Source organism: Calypte anna, chromosome 1 (assembly GCF_003957555.1).
Source record: "Calypte anna isolate BGI_N300 chromosome 1, bCalAnn1_v1.p, whole genome shotgun sequence".
Lineage (NCBI taxonomy): Eukaryota > Metazoa > Chordata > Aves > Apodiformes > Trochilidae > Calypte > Calypte anna.
This window is the reverse complement of record NC_044244.1, coordinates 37,261,068-37,283,630: the sequence shown is the minus strand read 5'-3', so window position 1 is coordinate 37,283,630 and position 22,563 is coordinate 37,261,068. Positions and strand designations below refer to the sequence as shown.

At 37.9% G+C, this 22,563-nt stretch overlaps 1 protein-coding gene across 1 annotated transcript; it reads left to right on the top strand.

Annotated features, from left to right (window-relative positions):
* The first annotated feature begins 2,481 nt into the window (after positions 1 to 2,481).
* On the top strand, positions 2,482 to 22,563 carry MRPS35 (mitochondrial ribosomal protein S35). The gene is made up of 8 exons (XM_030448378.1): positions 2,482 to 2,660; positions 4,230 to 4,273; positions 5,450 to 5,617; positions 6,008 to 6,068; positions 9,298 to 9,437; positions 11,798 to 11,907; positions 13,609 to 13,678; positions 22,060 to 22,563. The coding sequence occupies exons 1-8, from the start codon at positions 2,507 to 2,509 to the stop codon at positions 22,336 to 22,338; spliced, it is 1,026 nt and encodes a 341-aa protein (XP_030304238.1). The 5' UTR covers positions 2,482 to 2,506; the 3' UTR covers positions 22,339 to 22,563.

The window sequence follows — 22,563 nt, the reverse complement described above, 5'->3', positions numbered from 1 at the left end:
TACTGCTCTGTGCACTCAATGTTAACAATTCAATTTTTTTTTTAATCTGCTTCTTCTTTGTGTGAATTAAGCTCTGCCTGTGTGAACTGGATTTTTCTTAGGTTGAAGAAGCCAGACAAGATGGAATGAAGAGGAAGATTTTGAGCAAACCTCAGTGCCTGCAGAGATCCTTCTCATTTTATGCATTTTCCAGCCTATTCATACAGTTTCCTATTACTGTAGCACTAGCAGTTATCAAAAGATCAGTAACAGAAACAAGTGATAACATATCTTATGAATTAGCCAGAGACACCCCAGATGTGTGGTACTTTTGTCCAGATTTGCCCACCTTTTGAAAACCTAGGACTGTGTTTAGCTTGGCTGAGTCAAGGAAACGCAAAGAAATCTGTGATCTGGTTAAAAGTAGCTCTACAAAAGTGGCTGCCTCGACATTAAGTATTGTGGAGGAAGTTGAGAATCTTTAGAGAAGCTTATTCTAGCAACTAGAACATCCCATAAATGTTTCTTTAAAAAAACCTTAAGTAAAATCTAATATAAGCAGTACTTCATTAAACATGGACCACTGTACTGAAATCTGATGTTTAAATAATAATTGTGACTATCTGGATTATTTTTAGAAAACCCATGAAATATTTTAAGAGGCTTTTATAAATAAAAAAATATATTAATAATACTGCAAACCAACACATGCAAGTGACTCATGCTGGACTTATGAAACAGAACTCCCAGCTAATACATACCACCTGCAGCTGGATCTTATTCTGCTACTGGCATCACGTGCTTTCAACAACAAAAGACCTCTTCTAATGTTACCCTCGTGTGGAAAACATGATAAAATTCAAAGTGGCTTCTAAGTAAGAATGATCAAGTGAGAATATAAAGCAGGACTTCAAAAGGTCAGTAAGGCTGCCTAAGGCCTCGCTCAGTATTTGCAAAATTCACTGACTATCTTAAGCATTAATATAAATCAAAGATTTATCAGACTCTGCGTTTTCACACCATTCTCCATTTTGTCTCCATGTGCAGAAGTTGATTTTCAAGGTGTCTGTCATGAGGATACAGACAGAAGCATAGCTCTGATAAAGGGTGTTTCTCTCAGCCTTGACAATGATGCATCATCATCAAGACAACAGGGGGTGCCTGAAAATTAAAATCAAATAACCCTTTTTTTTTTAATGGAAAAGCAGTTAATATTGATAAGGGGTATTTCTAAACATGTTATATGATATTCAATGCAATTTTATGTACCCCCTGTATAAAGCATGAAGAATACATATTCTCTGCCTCCAGAGAGGTGTGTCCAGGTATCTTACTACTAGCAACATTCAATTGTTTCTTGTTTTGGGATAAATTCAACCTCTACAGGCATGCAGCCCAAATCCTCACTTGGAAGCCTGTCTCTCTTTGTCTGGACATTATTGCTTTAGAATTCACTTAATTAATTCAATAAAATAGTCTTAGTTTGGAGGAATTATCAGACACTGCTATTGAGAATTTTGACACATCTTGGGTTTTTTTCTTTTTTTCCACCTGCTGCTAACCATGGGATGGATATTCCATAATTCAAAGTGTATTAAACTAACAGAATTCTTGTGTAAATCTGTAATTGAAAGTTTTATGTTGTCATTAGAAGTAGTAAGTAAGCACCATCCGTCATTCATAAGAACACATTCTGACCAACAATTGGGGTAAAAATGGATGAAGTCATTGTGAGATGCTATATTAATAATGAAAGGATAAATCCATTACAGGTGTGTTGCGATTTGAAGCAAATAGATTTAAGCCAGGAACTCCTGGGTGTGGCCAAGGATCCAAATATATTGTGTCAAAAAAAAGAACAAAACCAAAACCTAAAATCAAACAAACCAACCCCGCAAAAAATAATAAAAAAAACAAACCACAAAACAAAAAAAACAAACAAAAAAACTCCACGCCAAACCTAACACCTACAGCTAAGAGGTTGATAAGCTGAAAAAAAAAAAAAAAAGCTGAAATTTAAAGGAACGTAGCGCTATCAAGACCGTTCGACAGCGCGGTAATTTAGTTTCTACCTGACGGGGCTGGATCCCCTTGCATTTTGCTGAAGAAACCCACGGAACTTCGATTAAGAGGGTTGGCTGAGCCCGCCTGTCACTGGTTTGGGGACACAAAGAGCATTTGGGGAGCTAAAAGTTGTATTTTGACTTGTGAGAGGAATGCACTGATTGCAGCGGGGGGAGCGCCGACCCAAACCCTGCAGCCCCTAAAACGTCCCAAACACAAGGCAGGGACAACGTAGCTTCAGAGCACCACCCTACCCTATCCGACCCCTCCCTCGCCCCCGGGCCCCTCTCAAGAGCAGTAAGGTCACTCCCGGGGTTCTGTCCCCTCCCGGGAGCCTCAGGCGGCTCCGCGCTTCCCGCCGCCGCCCGCTTGTGGGGCAAGGAACCGCTACGATTCGCCTTTCCCACCGGCTTGGCCCCAGCCGGCTTCCGTCCTGCCGGGTGGTGCGGGGCCCGTCGGGAAGATGGCGGCGGTGAGCGGGGTGGCTCAGGCCCGAGCGGGCTGCCGGGCCGGGTTGACCCGGTACTGTAGGAGGGTGGTGCTGGCACCGTTCTTCGGGTCTGCAGCGTATTCTTCCGTGCCTGCAGTGAACAGCAGGGAAGGACAGCAGACGGAAGGTGAGAGAAAGCTGTGCCGCGGTGGCGGGGTAGGGTGCAGCCCTCTGGGGGCTCGGGGCTCCGGGCTGGTGGGGACTGGGAAGGGGCGGGGAGCTCAGGCCTGTGGCCCTCCTCGCATTCCGGCGGCTGGCGGCTCTGAAATAAATGTTTTGTTTCTAAATTGGAGTAGAGGAGGCTCAGGGGAGACCTCTTCACTCTTTACAACTCCCTGAAAGGAGGTTGGAGCCAGGTGGGGGTTGGTCTCTTCTCCCAAGCAGCCATCAGCAAGACAGGAGGGCACGGTCTTAAGTTCTGCCAGGGGAGGTTTAGGTTGGACATTAGGAAGAAGTTCTTTACAGAGAGGGTGATCAAACAGTGGAATGGGCTGCCCAGGGAGGGGGTGGATTCTGCATCCCTGGAGGTTTTTAAAAAGAGCCTGGATGTGGCAATCACTCTGGTAACCACAGTGGTAGTGGATTAAGGGTGGGACTTGATGATCTCAGAGGCCCTTTCCAACCCGGCTGATTCCATGATTCCAAATATTTGCTGGAGAGCTTTTATTTAAACCCTGAAACGTCTTTATAGTACAGGTTACAGATTTTGGCAGCCTGAAGGAAGAAGTGAGCAACCTGATGTGTGTTAGACATGTTTTCAGCTCGGGTTGACAGTGGTACAGTGGACTTGCAGTGCATGGCCTGAATTTTGGTAATGGAAATGAGAATTTTTGGTGCCATGGCAGGCCTCCAGTTGAGCTGTTCAGGGTGTTCTGAGTGCCAGTGGAAACTCTTCGTTAGGGTTTTACCAATATTTTCTTGAAGGCTAAGTGAGCATTTGTCATCTGTAGATTCAGTATCAAGCAAGGATGCTTTAAAGGGCTTAATTTCCAAAGGGTTTAATTTTTTGCTTAACAAGAAGGCAGAGAACAGAGCTGAATTGGTAAAATACTTGGATAGGAAAAACAAGAAAACTGTGAAATTCTAAGCCTTATGTGGCTTCTGGTTATAAGACAAATGAATTAAGAAAATAGAAACCAAATGTCCGCTCCCATTCAGTGTTTTTGCTAAATATGTACTGTATCAGAATTTGGCAACAATTAAAAAAACAAACAAACAAACAAAACAAAAAATGATAAAAACATGAGCTCAAACAGGACACTGGAAAATAAATGTAATCAGATTTGCTGTCTGACTATTAAAGAAGCCAAATTGTTTTGGTGGTGGTTCTTGGAGGGGAGGGATTGAAAATGCTTGAAGCACAGTTTGAGGAGGAAGAGGAAATGAAGACAAAAAAGTAAACATCTGTGTTTAGATTGAAAATCTTGTGGTACTTGGTATCTTCATGCATCCCTATAAATCCCTTACCACAGCTCCAACTGAAGTCAGTTGGCTTAAAAGCTGAGCCAAATCTCTCACTTATTTTTATCTACTCTGGGACTGCTCAGTAAGTCAGTCATTCCTGTTATTCCACTTAAAGACTAGGGAGTACTGGCATATGTTGTTTTTGTAAAAGAAAAAAAGGATACAGGATTGTGTTGCATTTTTTTCCTCAAAAAAATAGTTTGTATTGAAATAGGGCTTCTTTTACTTTCAGGTTCAGCTAGAAGAAGAGGCAGAACACCACAGTCTGTACGAGCAGTAAGTATTAAAACTATATGCAGCTAATTCAAAGTTGTTGCAAAAAATATTCTGAACTATCTGTCTTAGCAGTTTGTACAGGAGCCCCTTCTACTGGTCAAAACCTGAAGAAATGTTCCACTGTGGGTGAATTCCAGAGCCAGCACCTGACTTCTTTACTCCTCCAGCTGTTTTCAGTCTGTATTCTAAAAAAGGCAGAAGCATTAATAGCAACAAAAAGTTAACAAAGTTAACTTGTACTGCCACTTTGTCCTGCAGGTCTTAGAAGCAAATTAAAATTGCACATAAAATAAAACCAGACATTTTGATGTTTTCAGAATGGCTTTAGAGGATTTGTAGTGGTTGTTTTCTGATGTAATTAAAAAATCAAGTGTTGTGCAAAAGTGAAATTGTTCTTGCGGAGTAGAATTCAAAGTGATACCTGAGCATTTAGTCACCTTTTATTCCACACATAAATGTCAAGAGTAGTATTTTGTGTGCAAATAGTGGAAGTGGACCTGACATACATTGAATTTTTGTTTAACTTCCAAGCGCAGATTTAGTGATACATCAAAGCATGCAAACCAGCTGACTGAACCTAATAATTTACCCTTCTAAATTGAAAATTAAGATTTTGAGGAAAGAAACAGTGATTTGTTTTGTTTTGGGTTTTTTTTAGAGACTTTGACTGAAACCAAGGTCAGTTATTGGGTGATATAAGCTATTTCTGCAATATAGTAGTACATCATTCCTGGAATTTATATAGCAAACAAATTGAAAGGTTTGGATATCTTATTTCTTTTACTATGAACATGCTCAGACTTTCAGAAATGCAGAATTTTTAAACTTATTCTCTTGCCTCCCACAAAATGCTTTGGCACTTCAGGAAATACAGTTTGTAATTAAATACTTGTTTGATTCCCCTTCCTTCCCTTACTAATTTATCACAACACAAGTTGTTCTTTCTCAACATTTCTGAAGTAAAATGCAATTGCAGATTGGGAAGGGCTTTCTGCCCAAGCTTTGAGAGGCTGTCTTTTAAAAATTTCTTTACAAGTCAGCACTGTTTCAGTGTAAAAATGTCTTTGAAATTTCTAGCTCTGGGAATAATTAGTTGTGTAATAATTTGTTGTACTCTTGATTTGTCTCACAAAATAGCACATCTCCAATTAAACTTCTGTAATTTTCTTTTATTAGCACATACCTCCCAGAACTGAGAGGATGGCTGTTGATCAGGACTGGAGCAGTGTTTATCCAACAGCAGCTACGTTTAAACCTGGCTCAGTGCCTCTCCCAGTTCGAATGGGTTACCCAGTGAAGAGAGGAGTACCCCCAGCAAAAGAAGGAAACTTAGAACTTATGAAGGTAAAATGCATTCCATTGGTGTGTGGTAACTTCTAAAATCATTGCTCATTAAGACTTCACTGCTTTGACCACAATACTTGTGTTGGTACTGCTTCCTGTTATTGAATAGGATAATATTCTATTTAATTTCTTATTTAAGTGGTGACAAATACAAGTGTAAATAACAAATGCAGCAAATCAGGAGGCTTTTTTTGGTTTTATCATGCCTCTGCCTTTTGTAGTGGAACTTGGGTCTTTTGTAAAATCAGACCTGGGAGGGTCTTCTTACCTGAGTATTTTATCAAGTGTATTGTACTACCTTAATAAATGTTAAAAGTGCACTCAGAATTCAGTAATATCCCTTTACTTATGAACAGATAAAAAGCTATTATTTTGATAACTCTGTTTCAGATTCCCAATTTTTTGCATCTAACTCCTCCTGCAATTAAGAAACACTGTGCAGCTCTTAAAGGTGAGGTTTTGTGGGTTTTTTTTTATTCTTTTTTTTGGGTAATATTGTTTTTTTTCTGTTTTTGAACTACATCTCTTTTGGAGTTTTAAGGCAATGGAATATGTGATGAAGTAGGACAAGACAGGGTCCACCTCTAAAGCTGCTTATTTGTCAGACTTTGGCTAGTATTGTATGCTTTTTTGCTGCTGTGTTGAGTCATACAAGTGGTGGGCAGATGTGTCTGGGGAGGTTTTGAGCACACCAGGCTTAAATTTTACCTTTTTGTTAAGTCTTGCTTGTACTGGACAAGTTATAGTTCATTGTCTTAAGGGAGATGAGTGATGGATGTGACTCAGTTCTCAGATTATCTGTGATTGAGCCGGGGTTTAATCAATAACCATTCCAACATGCATTAAATAAATGCTATTGATAAATGAAACCCCTTGTGAACCCAGGTTTTTTTGGGAGATACAGGATCTAATGAAGGCCAAGAGTACCTTTGCCATCCAGCAAGCCAGTAAAGAGAACCTAATGAAAAGATTAACCCAAAAAAAAAGGTGAGGCATGAGGGGTCAGGGCAGAATTACAGTCAGTTAATCTGGATTTCAAGAGAGTGATTTTGGTTTATTCAGGATATCTTGGCAGATCTCATGGTAGACTTTCTTGGGGAGCAAATTGGCCCACTGGAGCTGGTGGATGCTTATGTTCAACCTCCTTAAAAGAGAAAGAGTGGTCTGTTCCTGTGTGCAGAAAGTTGAGAAAGTGCTGTAGAAGGACAGCGTGGGTGTGTAGGGAACTCTTGAGTAACCTGAGATGCAAAAAAGAAGTACACAGAGAGTGTGAGGAGTTAGAAACTACCCAGGGAAAACAGGAGATTTTCACCTGATCATCTTCAAGAATGGCAAAAAAGAAGATGCAGGGAACTGTAGGTCAGTCAGCCTCACCACATTGCTTGAAAGGTTCTGAAGTAGACCTTCCTGGAGCCTTTTTCAAGCTCAGGAAAATGTGCTTTTTAACAACCCTACAAGAGCATGGAGCAGATCCTTCTGAAGGCTCTGCTGAGGCAAACAGATAACAAAGGGGTGATTGGTGACAGCCAACGTGGCTTCACTAAGGTCAAGTCCTGCCTAATTGGGTGGCCTTTTACAATGGGGTCAGAGCCTTTGGACAAAAGCAAAGCAACAGACGCCATCTGCCTGGACCTGTGCAAAGCAGTGGTATTCTTCAAGGGTCACTACTCAGACCAGTGCTGTTTGACATCTTTTTTGGCAACATGGACAGTGGACTCAAATGCACCCTCAGCAAATCTGCTGATGACACCAAAGTGTGTGGTGAAGCCAACGCACTGGAGTCACACTGAAGGGATGTCACCCAGAGGGACCTTGACAGGCTTGAGAAGTGGACTCATGCAAACTGTGTGAAGTTCAGAAAGGCCAAGTGCATGGTCATGGCAATCCCATGCATGAATAAAGGTTGGGAAAAGAAAGGATTGCAGACAGCCCAGAGGAAAATGACTTGGGTGTGGTGGTGGCCCAGAAGCTTAACATGAACCATCAATGTGTTCTCGCAGCCCCAAAAGCCAACCAGGTCCTGGGCTACATTAAAGGAAGCAGGTCAAGGGAGGTGATTCTCCCCTTCTACTCTGCTCTTGTGAGACCCCACCTGGAGTACTGTGTCCAGTTCTGAAGCTCCTGGAACGTGTCCAGACGAGGGCCACAAAAATGATCAGAAGGCTGGAGAAGCTCCCGTATGAAGACAGGCTAAAGAAGTTGGGGTTGTTCGGTCTGGAGAAGAGGAGACTTCAACATGACCTTATAGCAATCTTCCAATGTCTCAAGGGAGCCTACAAGAAAGCTGAGGTAGGGCTTTTTACACAGTTGTGTAGTGGGAGAACTGCAAGAGGAAATGGTTTAAAACTTGAAGAGAGGAGATTTAGGTTAGACATCAGGAAGAAATTCTTTAATTTGAAGGTGGTGAGACACTGCAACAGGTTGCCCGAGGAAGTTGTGGCTGCCCCCTTCCTGGAAGTGTTCAAGACCAGACTGGCCAACCTGGTCTAGTGGGGAGTGTCCCTGCCCATGAAGGGGTGTTGGAACTAGTTGATCTTTAAGGTCTCTTCCAACACTGTCTGTTTTATGATTCTATGAGCCTGGATGATGGTAGAGAGCACAACCTTTGCATGTCTTCACATAGTAACTAATAAAGGTGAACTAGTGATATGCTGGAGAGTAGGGCTGTCATTCAGAGGAGTCATTCAGGCAGGAAATAATCGGTTGCAAGGACCCTCATGAAGTTAAACAAAGGAAACTGCCTTCCATCTGGAATAGAGTAACATGTTCAGTAGCACAGGTAGGTGTGGGGGGTCAAGCAGCTTGAAAGAAGCTTTGCAGGAAAGGCCACGTGGGGCGTGATGGGCATTTGAAATTTGAATGTGAGTGAGCAGTGTGCCCTTGTGGCAAGAAAAGATAACTGCATCCTGGGTGGTATTAACCAGAGTGTAGCCACCACATTCAGGAAATTAATTACCTCTACTGAGTATTGTATCTGGTTCTGGGATACCCAGTACAAGAAAGACGTGTATCTGTCAGAGGAGGGCTGTACAAATGACTACAGGGCTGGAACACCTCTCTTATGAAGAAAGGCTGAGAAAGTCAGGATTCTTCACCCTGAAGAGAAGTCTGCGGGGGGACCTTGTCGTCTTCCAGTCAATAAAGGGGGTTTATAAAAAAGATCAGGAGATACTTTCTGCCCAAGCCTGTAGTGACAAGAAAAGAGGCAATGGTTTTAAAATGGAAGAGACTGGATGTATCAGAGTGGTGAGACACTAGAACAGGTTGCCCAGAGAAGTTGTGGATGCCCCATGATTTGGAGCATTTAAGGTCAGGTTGAATGGGGCTTTTAGCAGCCTGATCTAGTGAAAGATGTCCCAGCCCATTGCAGTGAGGTTAGAACTAGAGGATCTCTGAAGGCCTCTTACAACTCAAACCACTGTATTTGTCTGTTTGGCAATTGTAAGACTGCATCTGGAATACTGTATCCTCTTTTGGGGAACCCAGTACAAAGAAAGATACTGAAATAGTGGAGCACGTCTAGCAAAGATTCTGCTGTTACCTAAATGAATGTGGTTTCTGTAAATAGTGCTTTTAAAAAGATCTATTGCAATAAATTTGGGAAAAAAACACCCTAACTTAACTGATACTGTTTGGAGTGTTTTCCTACTATTTGGAGCGTTTTTTCTCTTGTTACACAGATTTCTGCACTGAATGGCCAAGTGCTTTGGACAGTGATGAGAAATGTGAACAACACTTTCCTATTGAAATTGAAACAATAGATTACATTTCTTCAGGAACATCTATTCGTAATCCCAAAGCAAGAGTGGTGACCTTAAGAGTAAGTAATATTTATGACATGCAACCTTTGTTTCAAAACCCCAAATGTTTGGCTTCATTGTAAAACCACGTGCAAGTGTGGTATGTTCTAAGGAAATGTGGGGAATGGTTTATTAAATGTCTGAATGAAAAGGAGAGGATTTCCTTAAGTATATTGCAGCATGTAAGAACTGAGGTTGGGGAGTTATGGATATGTATTTATAAATTAAGATTAAGCTCTGATATTAAAAAAAAAATAGCAGTGTACCTTCAAGAATCTACTTACAGAAATGGCTGTAAGTGCCTTTGTATTCATTGTCTTGCTTAGACTCTCTCATTTATTTGTAGACCCTAGAAGTGCAAAAATACTGCAAGCTAGGTCATATGAACACAGCATTATTAATAAGTATTGAGCTCACAGGCCTCCAAGCATCAGTGTGTGTGCAGCAGGAGCAGAACTCTTCTGATCGTACAGTCATGGGATACTTGAGGTTGGAAAGTAGCTCTGGAGTTTTCCAGTCAAACCTCTGCTCAAAGTAAGCTAAGTATGAGATGAGACCAGGTTACTTGGAACTTCATTTAGTTAGACCTTGAAAAGCTTAAGGGCTGGACATTGGACATCTTGTCTTCAGGGTAGTAAATGAGGAGAATTCTGTGGCTTTTTGAGCATACCTTTTGAGATGAGATTTGAGCCTACTTTAAGAGCAGCAGCAGTGGGGTCAGTGATAGTTGTGTTCTTAGTTTGTGCAGTGTAGAATTTAAAATACTGCTGATACCATGTTTATAACACCTATACAGCATTTAATCACGGTGACTTGGAACAGTAGTGTATTCATTTTGGCTGTAGGAGTCTCCAGTTTCTCTTTGTATTATCAAACCTTTTGGGCTGAAAATTAGTTTGGTCTGTCAGTGCCTTTATGTGTTTCACACAGCAATTGGGAGTAACTTCACCATCTCCTTGCAGTCACTGCATACTGGAGTTTTGTCTCCTAGTTAAGATTTGTAGTCAAGACCAAGTTTTCACAAATCTGTATGCATTATAAATGAAATGAAACGCAGTGTGTCTGAGGGAATAGAAACCCCTGACTCATACTGCGTTTTGAGTGTGTGCAGGAAGAGGCACGTGTTGGACCCTCTCTGCTCCCATGTTCCCTTGTCTCTGAGGGAGTCGTACTGACTGGTGTTTGCAGGTCAGTGCTGGGCTTGGTCTCACAGGTAGAGGGAAGAGCTCAGCTGCTCAAGCAGCAGTCTCCTTCCATGAAAAGCAGCAGGTTGTGAGTGTATGTGAATTTATTTCTTTCAAAATCGCACAAAACATTACGAGGTATAAATGTCTTGTGTTAAACATGGCCATTGAGACACAGGGTGTTGAAGTGGGGGTTGGCTGTGCTTTAGTGGAAAGGATAACTTAAAACTAAGCACAAATAAGCATGTCTGTTTTATCCTTCTAAATCTCTCCATTAATGTTAACTGGCCTTGCTACTTGTTAGGCATTATGCGTTCCTGTATTATACATGGACATTTTTAAAAAGGAGGGGCTGGAGTGGGAGACAAAAGTGGAACAACTATCCATATGCTTTTTCAGTTAGTGGTGTTCTGATCCAGACTTCATTAAAAAAATCTTTCTAATTAATCCCCTGACAATAAAATCTGCCTAGCCAAAGGAGAAAGGGACTTAAAGGTGAAAGCAGATGTCACTGGGTCAGACAGTGCGTGGTTAAGTTTGTATCAATGGGAGAGCTTTTACTGTGTTACAGACAATCCAGAGCAATGCAGTAGGTGACATCAAGGCAGGAAATCAAGGATGTACATCAGAGTTGGGTCAGTCTGGTCCACTAGTTTGTTGCATATCTTATGTTTGAAGGCTTTCTGATACTGTAGCAGAACACAAGCCATTCACACTGCTGTGATCAGTTATGTTCATTATGTTGGTTTTTTGTGTGCATTTTGCTTGTTTCTATTTATCTCCCAGTAATGAATTTCAGAATTCTGATCTGTATTTTAAAAAAAAAAAGTCTAGAAGGTTTATTTTTCCATATGAAATTCATGTGACTATGAGACACAGCTGCAAACTACACTGACGGCTTTTTTTCTTCTATAAAAAGTTGGAATAGAAATACTGTCCTTTAGCCCATACCTTCTGGTATTTGGATGAAAAGAAGTTTACTGTTTGAATATTCAGATGCTACTCAACCTGTGTTAAGACTTTTGACATCTGGTATAATCATATATTAAATTAAATGCATATATCAAAGTAAATGCATACTTAATAGATACCCTTTTAATTCTTGATAATCATTGTTCCATCTCTCAAAATATTTTTGGGGTGCAGAGATTCACTTTATCCCAAGTAATTAAAGGTGTTCTCTCTTGTACTTGAAGGTTAAACTTTCCAACCTGAATTTGGATGACCATGCAAAGAAGAAGCTCATTAAACTTGTAGGAGAGCGGTACTGTAAGGATACAGATATGCTCACAATTACAACGGACAGGTACAGTTACAAGAAGGAAAAAAAATGCCTGTAGAAATTGTCACAGTATAGACAGGGCTGATATCAATTACTGTTCTAATAAATTATTATATTTTTAATGCTAAAATGTGACTTAAGGTAAACATACTAGTGCTCCTATTACTAAATGTTGAAATTATCACACCAGGTCAAACCTAGTATTTGTTAAATACTGCTAGTTGTTGAAGTCTTTTATTTTATTTTAAAGTAGTTCTGTTTCCCCAGTGGATTCTGCTTGTTTTAGTAGTGATCTGACAAAGTCCATGTAAGAAAAATGAGGACATCAGACACTAGACATTTCTTAATGTTCTGATGTATTAGATACAGATAAATCACTCTGTTTATTTACAGCTGTGATCAGAATGCCATATGGGAGAAACATGTTTTCAGTATTGAATTCTGAAGTGTTTTAGAGAATACATATGCATTCCTATATTCACAAAACACTTTTAATTCACATCTGCCTTCACTACTAGAAAAAAGATGATTTGCTAGTCTTTTCTTTTTGCGTTTTTTTCTTACAATTCATTTTCCCCTCTTAAATTTCATGTCCTTCGGTAGTAAATACCATTTTATTTTTAGATAAGATAAATACAAATTGAATACAATTGTACATGTCTTCTTTTTTACTAGACTTTGAAATCTGTGTAGTTTATTGGGGTCACTTATACTACCAACATTTTTCCTTTCCCTTGAAAAAACTTATTTTGTGACTAAAACATTAGTTTAGAGCATCTGTGAGTGGTGTCATACTGCATTTCCAATGGAACTCTCTCTGTGCCTGTTGATATTTCACTATTTCTGATAAACTCTACAGACCAAGCTCTAAGCAGTATCCGTTTCTTTAGTACAGGGTTTTCCAGACTGCTCTTTAGATTACTTTTAAACTTAGGTTCTTTAACTGTGAAAGAAATGAGTCAAAAGCTTAAGTCCTTTTTACAGTTTATTTGCTAGAATAGTCATAGTAATTCAGATGAGTCTTGCTAGAGTTTCTTGGATGTTGCAATTTGTGCATCAAAAAGGGTGATAAGGGAGCCTGTAGGAAGCCTGTAGGAAGAGATGAGTGTGAGAAAAAGACAGGAAGTAATGGGTAATTAGCATGAGAAGCAATTGATGTCATCAAATTCTGAGCAGATTTTGGTGACTAGTGCCAAGAAATGCACTGTTTTTGCAGGACTTTGTATTTCCCCAACAAAATTTACTAGTGAACCTGTTTGGCTTAAAGCTACATTGGCTTAAACTTCTCTCCTTAAATTGTTGGCTAGTTCTGAGCTGTATTTCATGGCTGTTTTCTCCAGTCATCTTCTACCCTTTATGTCTGAGGGGGGGGAGGGAGGAGGAAATCAGGTTTTAAGAGAGTTCAGATTAACGTGTTGGATTCATCATTGCCACAAAGGACAAATAAGTTTTCAATGTTTCTTGAAGATCTGCAAGTTCTTGCATGATGTACATATTCCTACTGACTTGCAGATGCCCATTCATTTGTGTTCTTAATACTCAGGCTTTCATAACATTATTCTTGATTGTGTGTGATTCAGAAATGCATCTAAAATCAAACACACATTTCCCTAAAATCCCCTCCATTACAAATTAGAAATTTGGATGGTAAGTTTAACCTTTTGTTCAAAAAGATAATACAGTGGCTTGGTTTCAGAACTACTACCTTTGTTTATGAATTTTCAGGTGTCCACTAAGAAGACAGAACTATGATTATGGCATACACCTCCTCACAGTTTTGTACCATGAATCTTGGGTAAGCAGTTGTGATTAACTTATGCTAATACACTCTCTTGTAACTTATAAAAAGTTCAGTGACTGTGCACAGTTTAAAGCAAATTATTTTAGATTCTTTTCTTATTCCACTTCATCTGTCTTTTGATTCAAACAAGGTAAGTTGCTTACATTTGAATCATAATTCCTCAGTCAACTTCAAATTCATTTCTTTTACTTCATAAGTGTTACTAATGTTGTTCTTTTACTTCATACTTGCTTTTCTGTTTGCTTCTTTTTAAACAGTTCCCTGTTTTTTCTCTTTCATAAGAGCTTCTTTCCCAATACTTTGTTTTTCTCAACAAGGAGCATAAATCTGACCCTAAGCCTAGCAGAAAACACCGTTATTCTCAGGATTCATAGACACTGAGCTTGGCAACATACTGTGCTGCCTCCTCACATTATTCAAATACTAACTAAATGCATCTGTAGAAATGCTGTGCTCTAGGCATTTTTAATAGTAACCAAGTTTAAAAGTGAAAACAAATCTATTTCAAAAGAGAAAACAGGTGTGTTACTGGCTTTAAAGCTACGAAAACTAACATACAGCACAGTATTTATATTTTGCCTGGTTCCAGACTCTTAGTTTTTGCTTAAAACCTATCTTCTTGGACTCTGGTAAACCATGGCTGTAACTGGGAAGCATTCTGCTCTCTCACAAATCTTGCCTCAAGCTGGAAGGAGTGAGGACTTAAACTGCTGTTCTAAGCTCCCTGGAAAAGCAACAGCCTCATCACCTTCTATTAGTTGTAGGAGTTCATTACATCAGAGTCCTGAAGAATACATGGAATTATTTTAACTCTTCAGGTAAGTATTTCTACCAAAGCAAGTCTAATGTAAACTTTTCTATAATTATTCAGGATATGGCATGTTTGTAACTTTTCCCAATAGCTGATTTTGTTAAATGGTTATACATGTGAAATATCCAGTGTATTTGTATTTAAGATACTATTCCAATTTATTGACAATTTATTTCAATTCTTAAGTAGTCCTCAGTACAATAAGATATGTTTAGACCACAGATATTTTTTGCAGTGAAATCTTCAGACTTGTATTTTTGTGGTTAATCCTGCTGGTTGTTAGTGTTGTCTTCAACAATATTACAACAATTTTTTTTCAGAAAAAAAAATTTGTCTGAAAAGAAATCATAGCTAAAAGCCAGTTACATTTTGGATAACTTTGTTTAGAGCTAATATGTTATTAGTCGCACTCTGAGGTGGACAGTGTAAGCCTTCATCATCACCATATTTCCATAGCTGTGCTGATTCACACTTAACTTTTTTCAGTTCTGTAGTATCTAAATTAAATCACCATAATAGACTTTTGATGAATTTCATTAATCTTGATTTTGATCTTGCAGTGATTGCATAAAAAACATAGTAAGGAGAATGAGGTATATTTCCCTTTCCCTGGAAGCTGCACTGAAGCATATATTTTGTAATTGTAGAGTGCATTAAATTAAATTCATCTTATGCTAGCATCTTAAAAGATACATTTACCTTGGATTTCAAGTGCCTTGAATGCATGAATATTTTTCTCTCAGACAGCATTACATTTCATTACAAGTCTTAAATTAATGATAGATCAGTTTCCAGTACTAAGCAATGACAAGAAAACTAGACAATGCTCACTTTATTAATTCCAGAAGAACATCACATCTGTCCTTAGCTCTAGCATTACTTAGTGGTGGAAGACAGGGCTATATGATATTGTTCTGTGAGTGGTCAGTGTGTATTCAATATGCACAAGTTTCTTGCCCTTTTATTACCTTTCAACTTCCATGTTAATATTTGATGAGTTCATCAATCAGTTGTAGTTGTCTTTGATTTCCATTAAAAATTAATGACCTCCTGAGACATGCTTTTTTATTTTGTGTGACATGTTTTGTTTTGTATTGGTTTGTTTTTTTCCATGATCAGTGGTAGTACCTTTTAATAACTTACTGAAAGAAAGTTTGGATACATTTTGTAATCCATAACCAGACAATCTGTGGTTTATTTTAATCAAACTTTAAATATTGGAGGAGAGTGGATGAGGACTGGTCATCCATTTAGACAGTAATATCAGTCCTGTTTACAGAATTAATTGGAAGATTTTATGAGTTGCCCAGCAGAGTAGTGCCACACTGTGTTTTAGTGCATATGGGTGATGGAATTCATTAAAAAGAGGAGGGTAGTGTTGTATTCTTGCTAAGTGAAGGGAAATCCAGATGCATGTAAATTTTGCCCTCAGTCCTGAAAGCTTTGCCTAACTCTCTAAATATGGCATAACTCTAATTTATGCTAATTACTGGATAACTGGGTTTTTTTGAACAAGCAAGCATGTGAATGTGTAAAAGGAAAAGTGGAAAAAGAAATATCAAATGTAATTGTACTTTAATTGCCAGTGATGCACAATTCTTTTGATACAATTATGAACGTAGTTGAGAAATCCCTGAAACTTTTTAAGAAAGAATGACTGTTCTTTGTGCTTTTTTTTTTTTTTTTTTTTTTTTGGCATGTAGTGAACTCTGTGCAGTGAGGCTCCATTGTGTAGAGATGCTTTTCCAGTTAAATGTTATACTTAAAGTTTAATTCTGCCTCATCTGTCTCTTTGTATGCAGCCTTAGAAAACAATTTATCACTGTATCAAGAGTAGCCTCTGTATTACAATCTTTTGTATTCTTTTTCATCTCAGCTTCAATAAAAAAACAGGGGATCCACAGCTCACTGAGTCTATTGCTGGTGCAATTAGAAGGCTCAGGTTGAATTACTTCGCAAGAATCCTTGGTGTAATGGAGTTAGAGTTGCAATATGCAACAAGTATGTGCAGACAAAATAGAAGGTAAAGAGGGAGGTGTTTATCAACAGCTGATACAGGTTTTGTTCTACCTCAAGGCTCTGAATATATAGTCAAGAATGAATTTCCTTCTTGAATTGCAATGTGGGGAAGAGAGCTCTTGTGCAATTAAATAAATGATTAAAAGGTTATCCAGATCAATTTTGGTGAACTGGTTTCTGCGAAGTACCACAGCTGAGGGAAGCACATTGATATGTTAATGCACCAAAATAACATTTTTGTCTTCTCTAACCTGCTAGCAATTGGTGGATGAGGCAAGAATATTGATAGACAAGCCAAATTTTGAAAGGCTTTGAAGATAAGTTGGATTGAGCCTGGTATAGAGAAGCTTTCAAAGAAGTTTAGGTATTTTTTTATATCCATGTTCATAAGAGCTCCCTTTCTTGAATGCATGGGGAAATAAGAGAAGGAATTGAAGGAGCAACTTTACTTGATTGGTGTGTAAGGAATAAAAATCTGTCTGCTCTGGTTTGGTTGTGTGAGAGGAAGAGCAGAGTTTCCATGCTGTAGGAAGAAGGAACAGAGGAAAAGACTGATCCAACTGCTGTAAGTGGTCAGGACAAAGAACTAAGATCAAGCAGCTCACAAAGGGGGCAGGATTGCACAAAGGTACATTCATGACTTTGGAATAGAGAGAGTAGCTGAAGCCATTTGATTTCTTGTAGGAGAAGTGGGATACTATGGGTAGCTTTTTGGGCTACGTAACCCCTATGAGTTGGTTGCTTAGCAGGAGTATTGAATTTGAAACTGTACTGTCTTTCCTGTCTTCTTTTCTTCACATAGTAATGCCATCTCTGAGCTCAACCAAGCAAATTCTTGCAAGTTTAGGGTGCTCAGGACATTGCAAGATTGTGTTAGAATTTGCCAGCATGCAGTGCAGTGTTACCAGTTGGTATTTGATCTGTATTTAAACAAGTAAGCCCCCCTTTATTTTGAAGAAAGAAATGCAATGATTTTATTTCATTCCTGTAGTAGATGATGCTACTCCTGGTTTTGGCAGACTGAATCTATAGTGCTTGTTATTTTCTGGCAGAAAAAAAAATCTTGTTTGTATTAATAGAGGAATTAAAACGAGAGGTTGAAAAATGTGAGTTCACCCTCTAGTTCTTTATTCATCCTCTGTATCACAGGTTCAAATGAGATGCACTGTAAGCAGAACTATAGGAAGCTGCTCAGAAGATTGTCAGCATGTTGGTGGTTTGATAATAGTTGTTTGGTGAGACAGTGTTGCTGTTTCTTGAGATGAATCTCAGCAGTGTTAATTAAGGAGCTACGTATGTGTTCTTGATTTAGTATCTTTGAATTACAGGTTGGCTAATGAAGCTGCCTAAATGTAATGGAGACCTCAGTTTGGTTGTAGTCTGTACTTAGAGATGCTTAAGAACCAGAAGCGTGCGTGCCTCCAGATCTCAGACTGAGGTGTGTGGCAGCTGAGTTTTGACACATGCAGATAGATGTCAGGCGTGGGAGTTAATTTATCTTTAAAACTTCAGAGTTTAAATCTTAAAGAGGGTTCATTTATTTTCTTATTTTTTTAAATTTCAAAATTTTCCTTAATTTTAATAGTTTTCAGGTTATTAAGAAATAGTGTTTTATTAGCTTTTAGAATGTATTAAGTAGATAACTGACTTGCAACAACTGGCAAGAACTGAACTTTCCTTCTTTGGTCTTTTTCTATGATTCCTTTCAAATTACTCCCCAGGACTGTGCTTGGATTAAATTAACGAATGAAAGGCTAATATATGCTAATTAGATTGTTAAACAGCAGCTCAATCAGTTTGTATTTCTCTTCCCTTTAAATGATTGCATTTTTTGAATGCTGTAACATCATATCTATTTTTATGGTGTTAATGTATTTTTTTGGTAGCAAGAGGTTTTTAAAGAATAAGAGTTTGCTGCCCTCGAGTGGTTAAAAAGATCATAAACTGATTTTTTCAGGCTTGACTCAGATTAATAGTTTATCACCAAAAAGTAAAGTTATTTTTTGAGTTGAAAGCAGGAAAGGAAAATAATGGGAGCAGGAAGTTAATTTTCCATTCAGGGAAAATATTCAAAGTCATTACAAAGAGGGGGAATCTGAAAAAGACAGAGCAAGAAGGCAATAACTTAGTTGTTTTAAACCAGTCAACAGTACAAAAAAGTACAGCAATTTTCCTTGGTCCCATTCCAGTTATGATTTTCAGCATAACCAAATGAAAAATCATGGGGAGTTCAGCATCACCAAGCAATTAAATTTTTTTGCATCTGATGCAAATATATTTTGCCTCTTTACAAATCTGTATTTCTTTTTAAACTGCTAACTAAATAGATTGAACGTGTAATATATTTAAATAGATAAATACATAATTGTTATGGCTACTCCTCTTTGGCTTGCTAGTACCCAAGAATCTGGAAAATTATAGTGTAGTTTCCATTGTAGTATCCATTATTGACTGAAAATCTGTGATTATTGTATACTACACAGAGTATCTTTTATTTCAGTGAGGTGCTAAGAAATGCATATATCTATTCTAGGATATGCAGAGTTTGAAATTGGACTTGCAAATTAAAGAAGCTTCCTTTCTTTCAAAAAATTCCTGTAAAATATTTAGTCTTCACTAAACAGCATTAGATGTTTAACTATTCAAACCATTTGCAAGAAAGCTGACTATCATGAGTCATGTCTTTAGTTGCCTTGAAAATGTTTGTGTTCTACTGACAAATTTTAGTTAAAACGTCTTCCCCAAAACCTAGATAATTGACAACTTTTAATTCTGACTGTGACATCACATTATAAAAATTAAACTGGGAAACAATAGAAAAAAAATATGGTGAAGTATTTTCTTTGTATCTGTACTTATGGATGCGATATATACTGAAGCTTTGAGTTAATTACTTCTACATAAAAAGCAACTTCATTGTACAGAGTATTATTTTAGTATTTATACTGTGTCAGCACTTTTGATTAAGCACTGTAAAGGTTTGTAAACCTCCCAAAATGCTGGCTTAAACTTTCACATAAAATACTAGCTTAGAAACAAATCCTTATTCTGTTTATAGCATGAAAAATAATTACCTATATTTATTTTAGCAGGTATAAAAAAGCAATCAGTCTTTTTTGCCTCTTCTTTAGTAATAGGTTTATGTCCTTGGTTTTTATATGAAAAAAAAAAACCAACAGTTCACCAGTTGTTTTCTGGTGATTTTTTTTTCCCTGTTCTTTTGGAAGTTTTGTTGAGAGAAATAATTGAAATTATCATCTGAGAGCATCTTCAGCCAGGCTCGTTATTACTTACTGAGATTCTGTCTTATGTGTGATAGAATGAAGTAGTCATTTTTAGTTAACTTACTGAAGAAAGATACAGTCTTGATTTTTAACCTCATCCACTAAGTGCAGATTCTAGAAAAACATTACACAATGTCACGCTGCAGTTCCGGTTTTCATGGGTTTATTCTCATTTTTAAGACTTTTACTGCAATGTTTACTAACACTTTAAATTTGCAGGGAATAAAGTAATCAACTAGCAAAACTTTGAGTGATGAAGACCTCATTTATTTTCGTTCATTGTCTCATTAGTTTCTTTCATGACACCGTAAACTGAGACTACAATACTTGTAACCTTTCCACTAACCACAATTCATGGGTGCTTGTCTACCTAGGGTGCTTTTTCAAATGAAAATATAATTCCAGATTCCTTTTTTTGCCTTGCAATAAATCTGTTTGGAAAGGTACTTAAGTTTCAGTCGATAAAGTCAATTTGCAAAAATCTGGTTTCTGTTCAGTTTCCTGTTTGTGATGTATGTCTGCACCTGTGTACAGCACGATAACTTTTCATTCTGAGGCTTGGCCACCAACATTGAAGCAATAGATACTGGCTTCTTGAAACAGGGCTGAGTGGAATTTGAAATCTCCCCCTACTGTCAAATCCCTTCCTGCCTTCCTTCCCCCCCTGAAGTCAGATTTTATTTAAAAATGCATCTTGACACCCCATGCTGCTGGGAAAGCTTCCAAGAAAGAAATACTTAACAGTTTCTTTGGCCTCCTTTAAAATCTTCTTGCTCTGTATAGCTCAGAAGAGATAGGGAAATCTTAATCTGTTTATCAGCCTGCATCTCTGAAATCCTGTAAGTTAATGTGTGCAGAGAAGGATTTTCCTGAAGAGATAAGTCTAATAACTGTAATTAGCTCTTGCTGTCTCCTCTGTAACTTAAAGGTGTTTAAAAGCCTCACAGTGATCTTTTGTTCGAACTTCAAACGTGAATTTTGTCCAGGGAGTGACCAGGGGTGATACACATATTCCCTTACTCTTCAGAAACTCTATCCCTGTGAGAGAAGCTTTTGCTTTAAAATTCTTTGGCAAAAAAATGCCTTGGATAGTCATTATGTAGATAAGGGATGTGAAGAAACAAGGTGGTGCCAGTAATTTAAACCATGTAAATCTCCGTATTGAATTGCAGTATTTTTCAGATACAAGGAATACTTTACTATACCCACTGGTTCCATTACCACTCTAGCAATATAACCATTTTTGGAGGTTTTTTTTTTCTTCTAGAATTTGAATGAAGTTCTTTTATTTCTACGTTGTTTTGCATTCAGGATTTACTATCAGACATATGAGCCTTTTAGCAGTGTTAATCAGTGTTTCTGAGTAAACATTTGGACTTGGAGATTTAAAAGATAAGAGATTCCAGAGTTTGTTAAGAGTGTTTTTAAATTCAGATAGATAGACTCAAGCCCATAGATTTGTGGGGGTGCGGGGAATAATACTGCATCTTAATTAAAAGTTATCAAGTATTTTGGTTTGACTTCAGCAACCTTGTCGACTAGTGGACCAGAATACTGTAAAATAAGCTGTAGAAAAAACAAAAAAACCCACCAAACCTAAAAATTACAAACTGTCCTGTGACTGTCAGATTTATCTTGCAACACTAATTAAATGAAAATTAGAAGCTTGTGTATAAGAGATGCTTTGGAGGAGCAATTTGTTTTGCACCAATAGGAAGCGGATTAATTGGAGGTACTTTTCCTTATGACTCACAATTAAAACTTTTCCTAAATGGGGTGGGATTGCTGTCTCTCATCATAGGTTATTTGGTATGAGCTGTCTCACTTGGCATCTTTTAGCCAGTGTAAACATACCAAAAATCATACACTTGGGACATAATAGCTAGGTGGCCACTTCCAAAGCTTGAGCATTTCGGGTTATTTAAAATAACTGCCTTAACAAGATTTTTTTGTTACTTGCTATGTGTAGTGTATAAACTTTTCTTCCCAGTTGACTTGTCTAGTTACATCTGCCAGATACATAAAGAACTCTATAAACGGGAGGAAAGAAACTCATTTTTTCACAGAAAATGTGTGGCATACAGGTACCTTTTGAACTCTGAGGCTTGAGTTACAAGCCTTGGACTTCAGAGGACAGGAAATATCTTCCATGACAAAAGTAATTTTTAAAGTTAATTGGTGTAAGAAAGACATTTCTTCAAAATATTGTAACTTTGTTTCAGTTTTGAGTAGTTTTTAAAAGGTTGTATGTTTTCTTTCAGAAAACTGAGACATGGGAGAGTGAGAAGGCTGAAGAAGACATGGAAGAGTATATCTGGGAAAATAGTCGCTCTCAGAAAAATGCCCTGGATACACTGATTCGAATAAAAGCCTCAGAGAATGTCAGTAATGTAACTAAGGAAGAGCTGCTTGCATCTGAAGTAGTTAAGGATTACAGAAACTCTGTAGTTGCACTCAAAAATGAAGGTGAAACAGAAAATAACATGTCTCGGTATAAGGAATCTGTGAAGAAACTACTGAATATACAAGTTAGCCTGTGAGAGCAGACTTGGCTGATACACCTGATTATTGTGGAAATATTAAACTACTGTGTTAATATTCCTATATGATATAAATGTGTAATTTTTCAGAACCTTAATCAAAAACATGAAACTTGATGATGAGTTAATTTCAATTAATCCGTTTTTTTCCACCGGATTTTCTTGTAAACAGTTTTCCTGTCCATGACTCCTGTTCTTTAAATAAAATATGTCTTGAGTCATCTT

Coding starts and splice junctions, on each gene's coding strand:
- MRPS35 (XM_030448378.1), top strand. CDS start 2,507: ATGGCGGCGGTGAGCGGGGTGGCTCAGGCCCGAGCGGGCTGCCGGGCC. Junction 6,069..9,297: donor ACACTGTGCAGCTCTTAAAG/GTGAGGTTTTGT, acceptor CTTGTTACACAG/ATTTCTGCACTGAATGGCCA. Junction 9,438..11,797: donor CAAGAGTGGTGACCTTAAGA/GTAAGTAATATT, acceptor TTGTACTTGAAG/GTTAAACTTTCCAACCTGAA.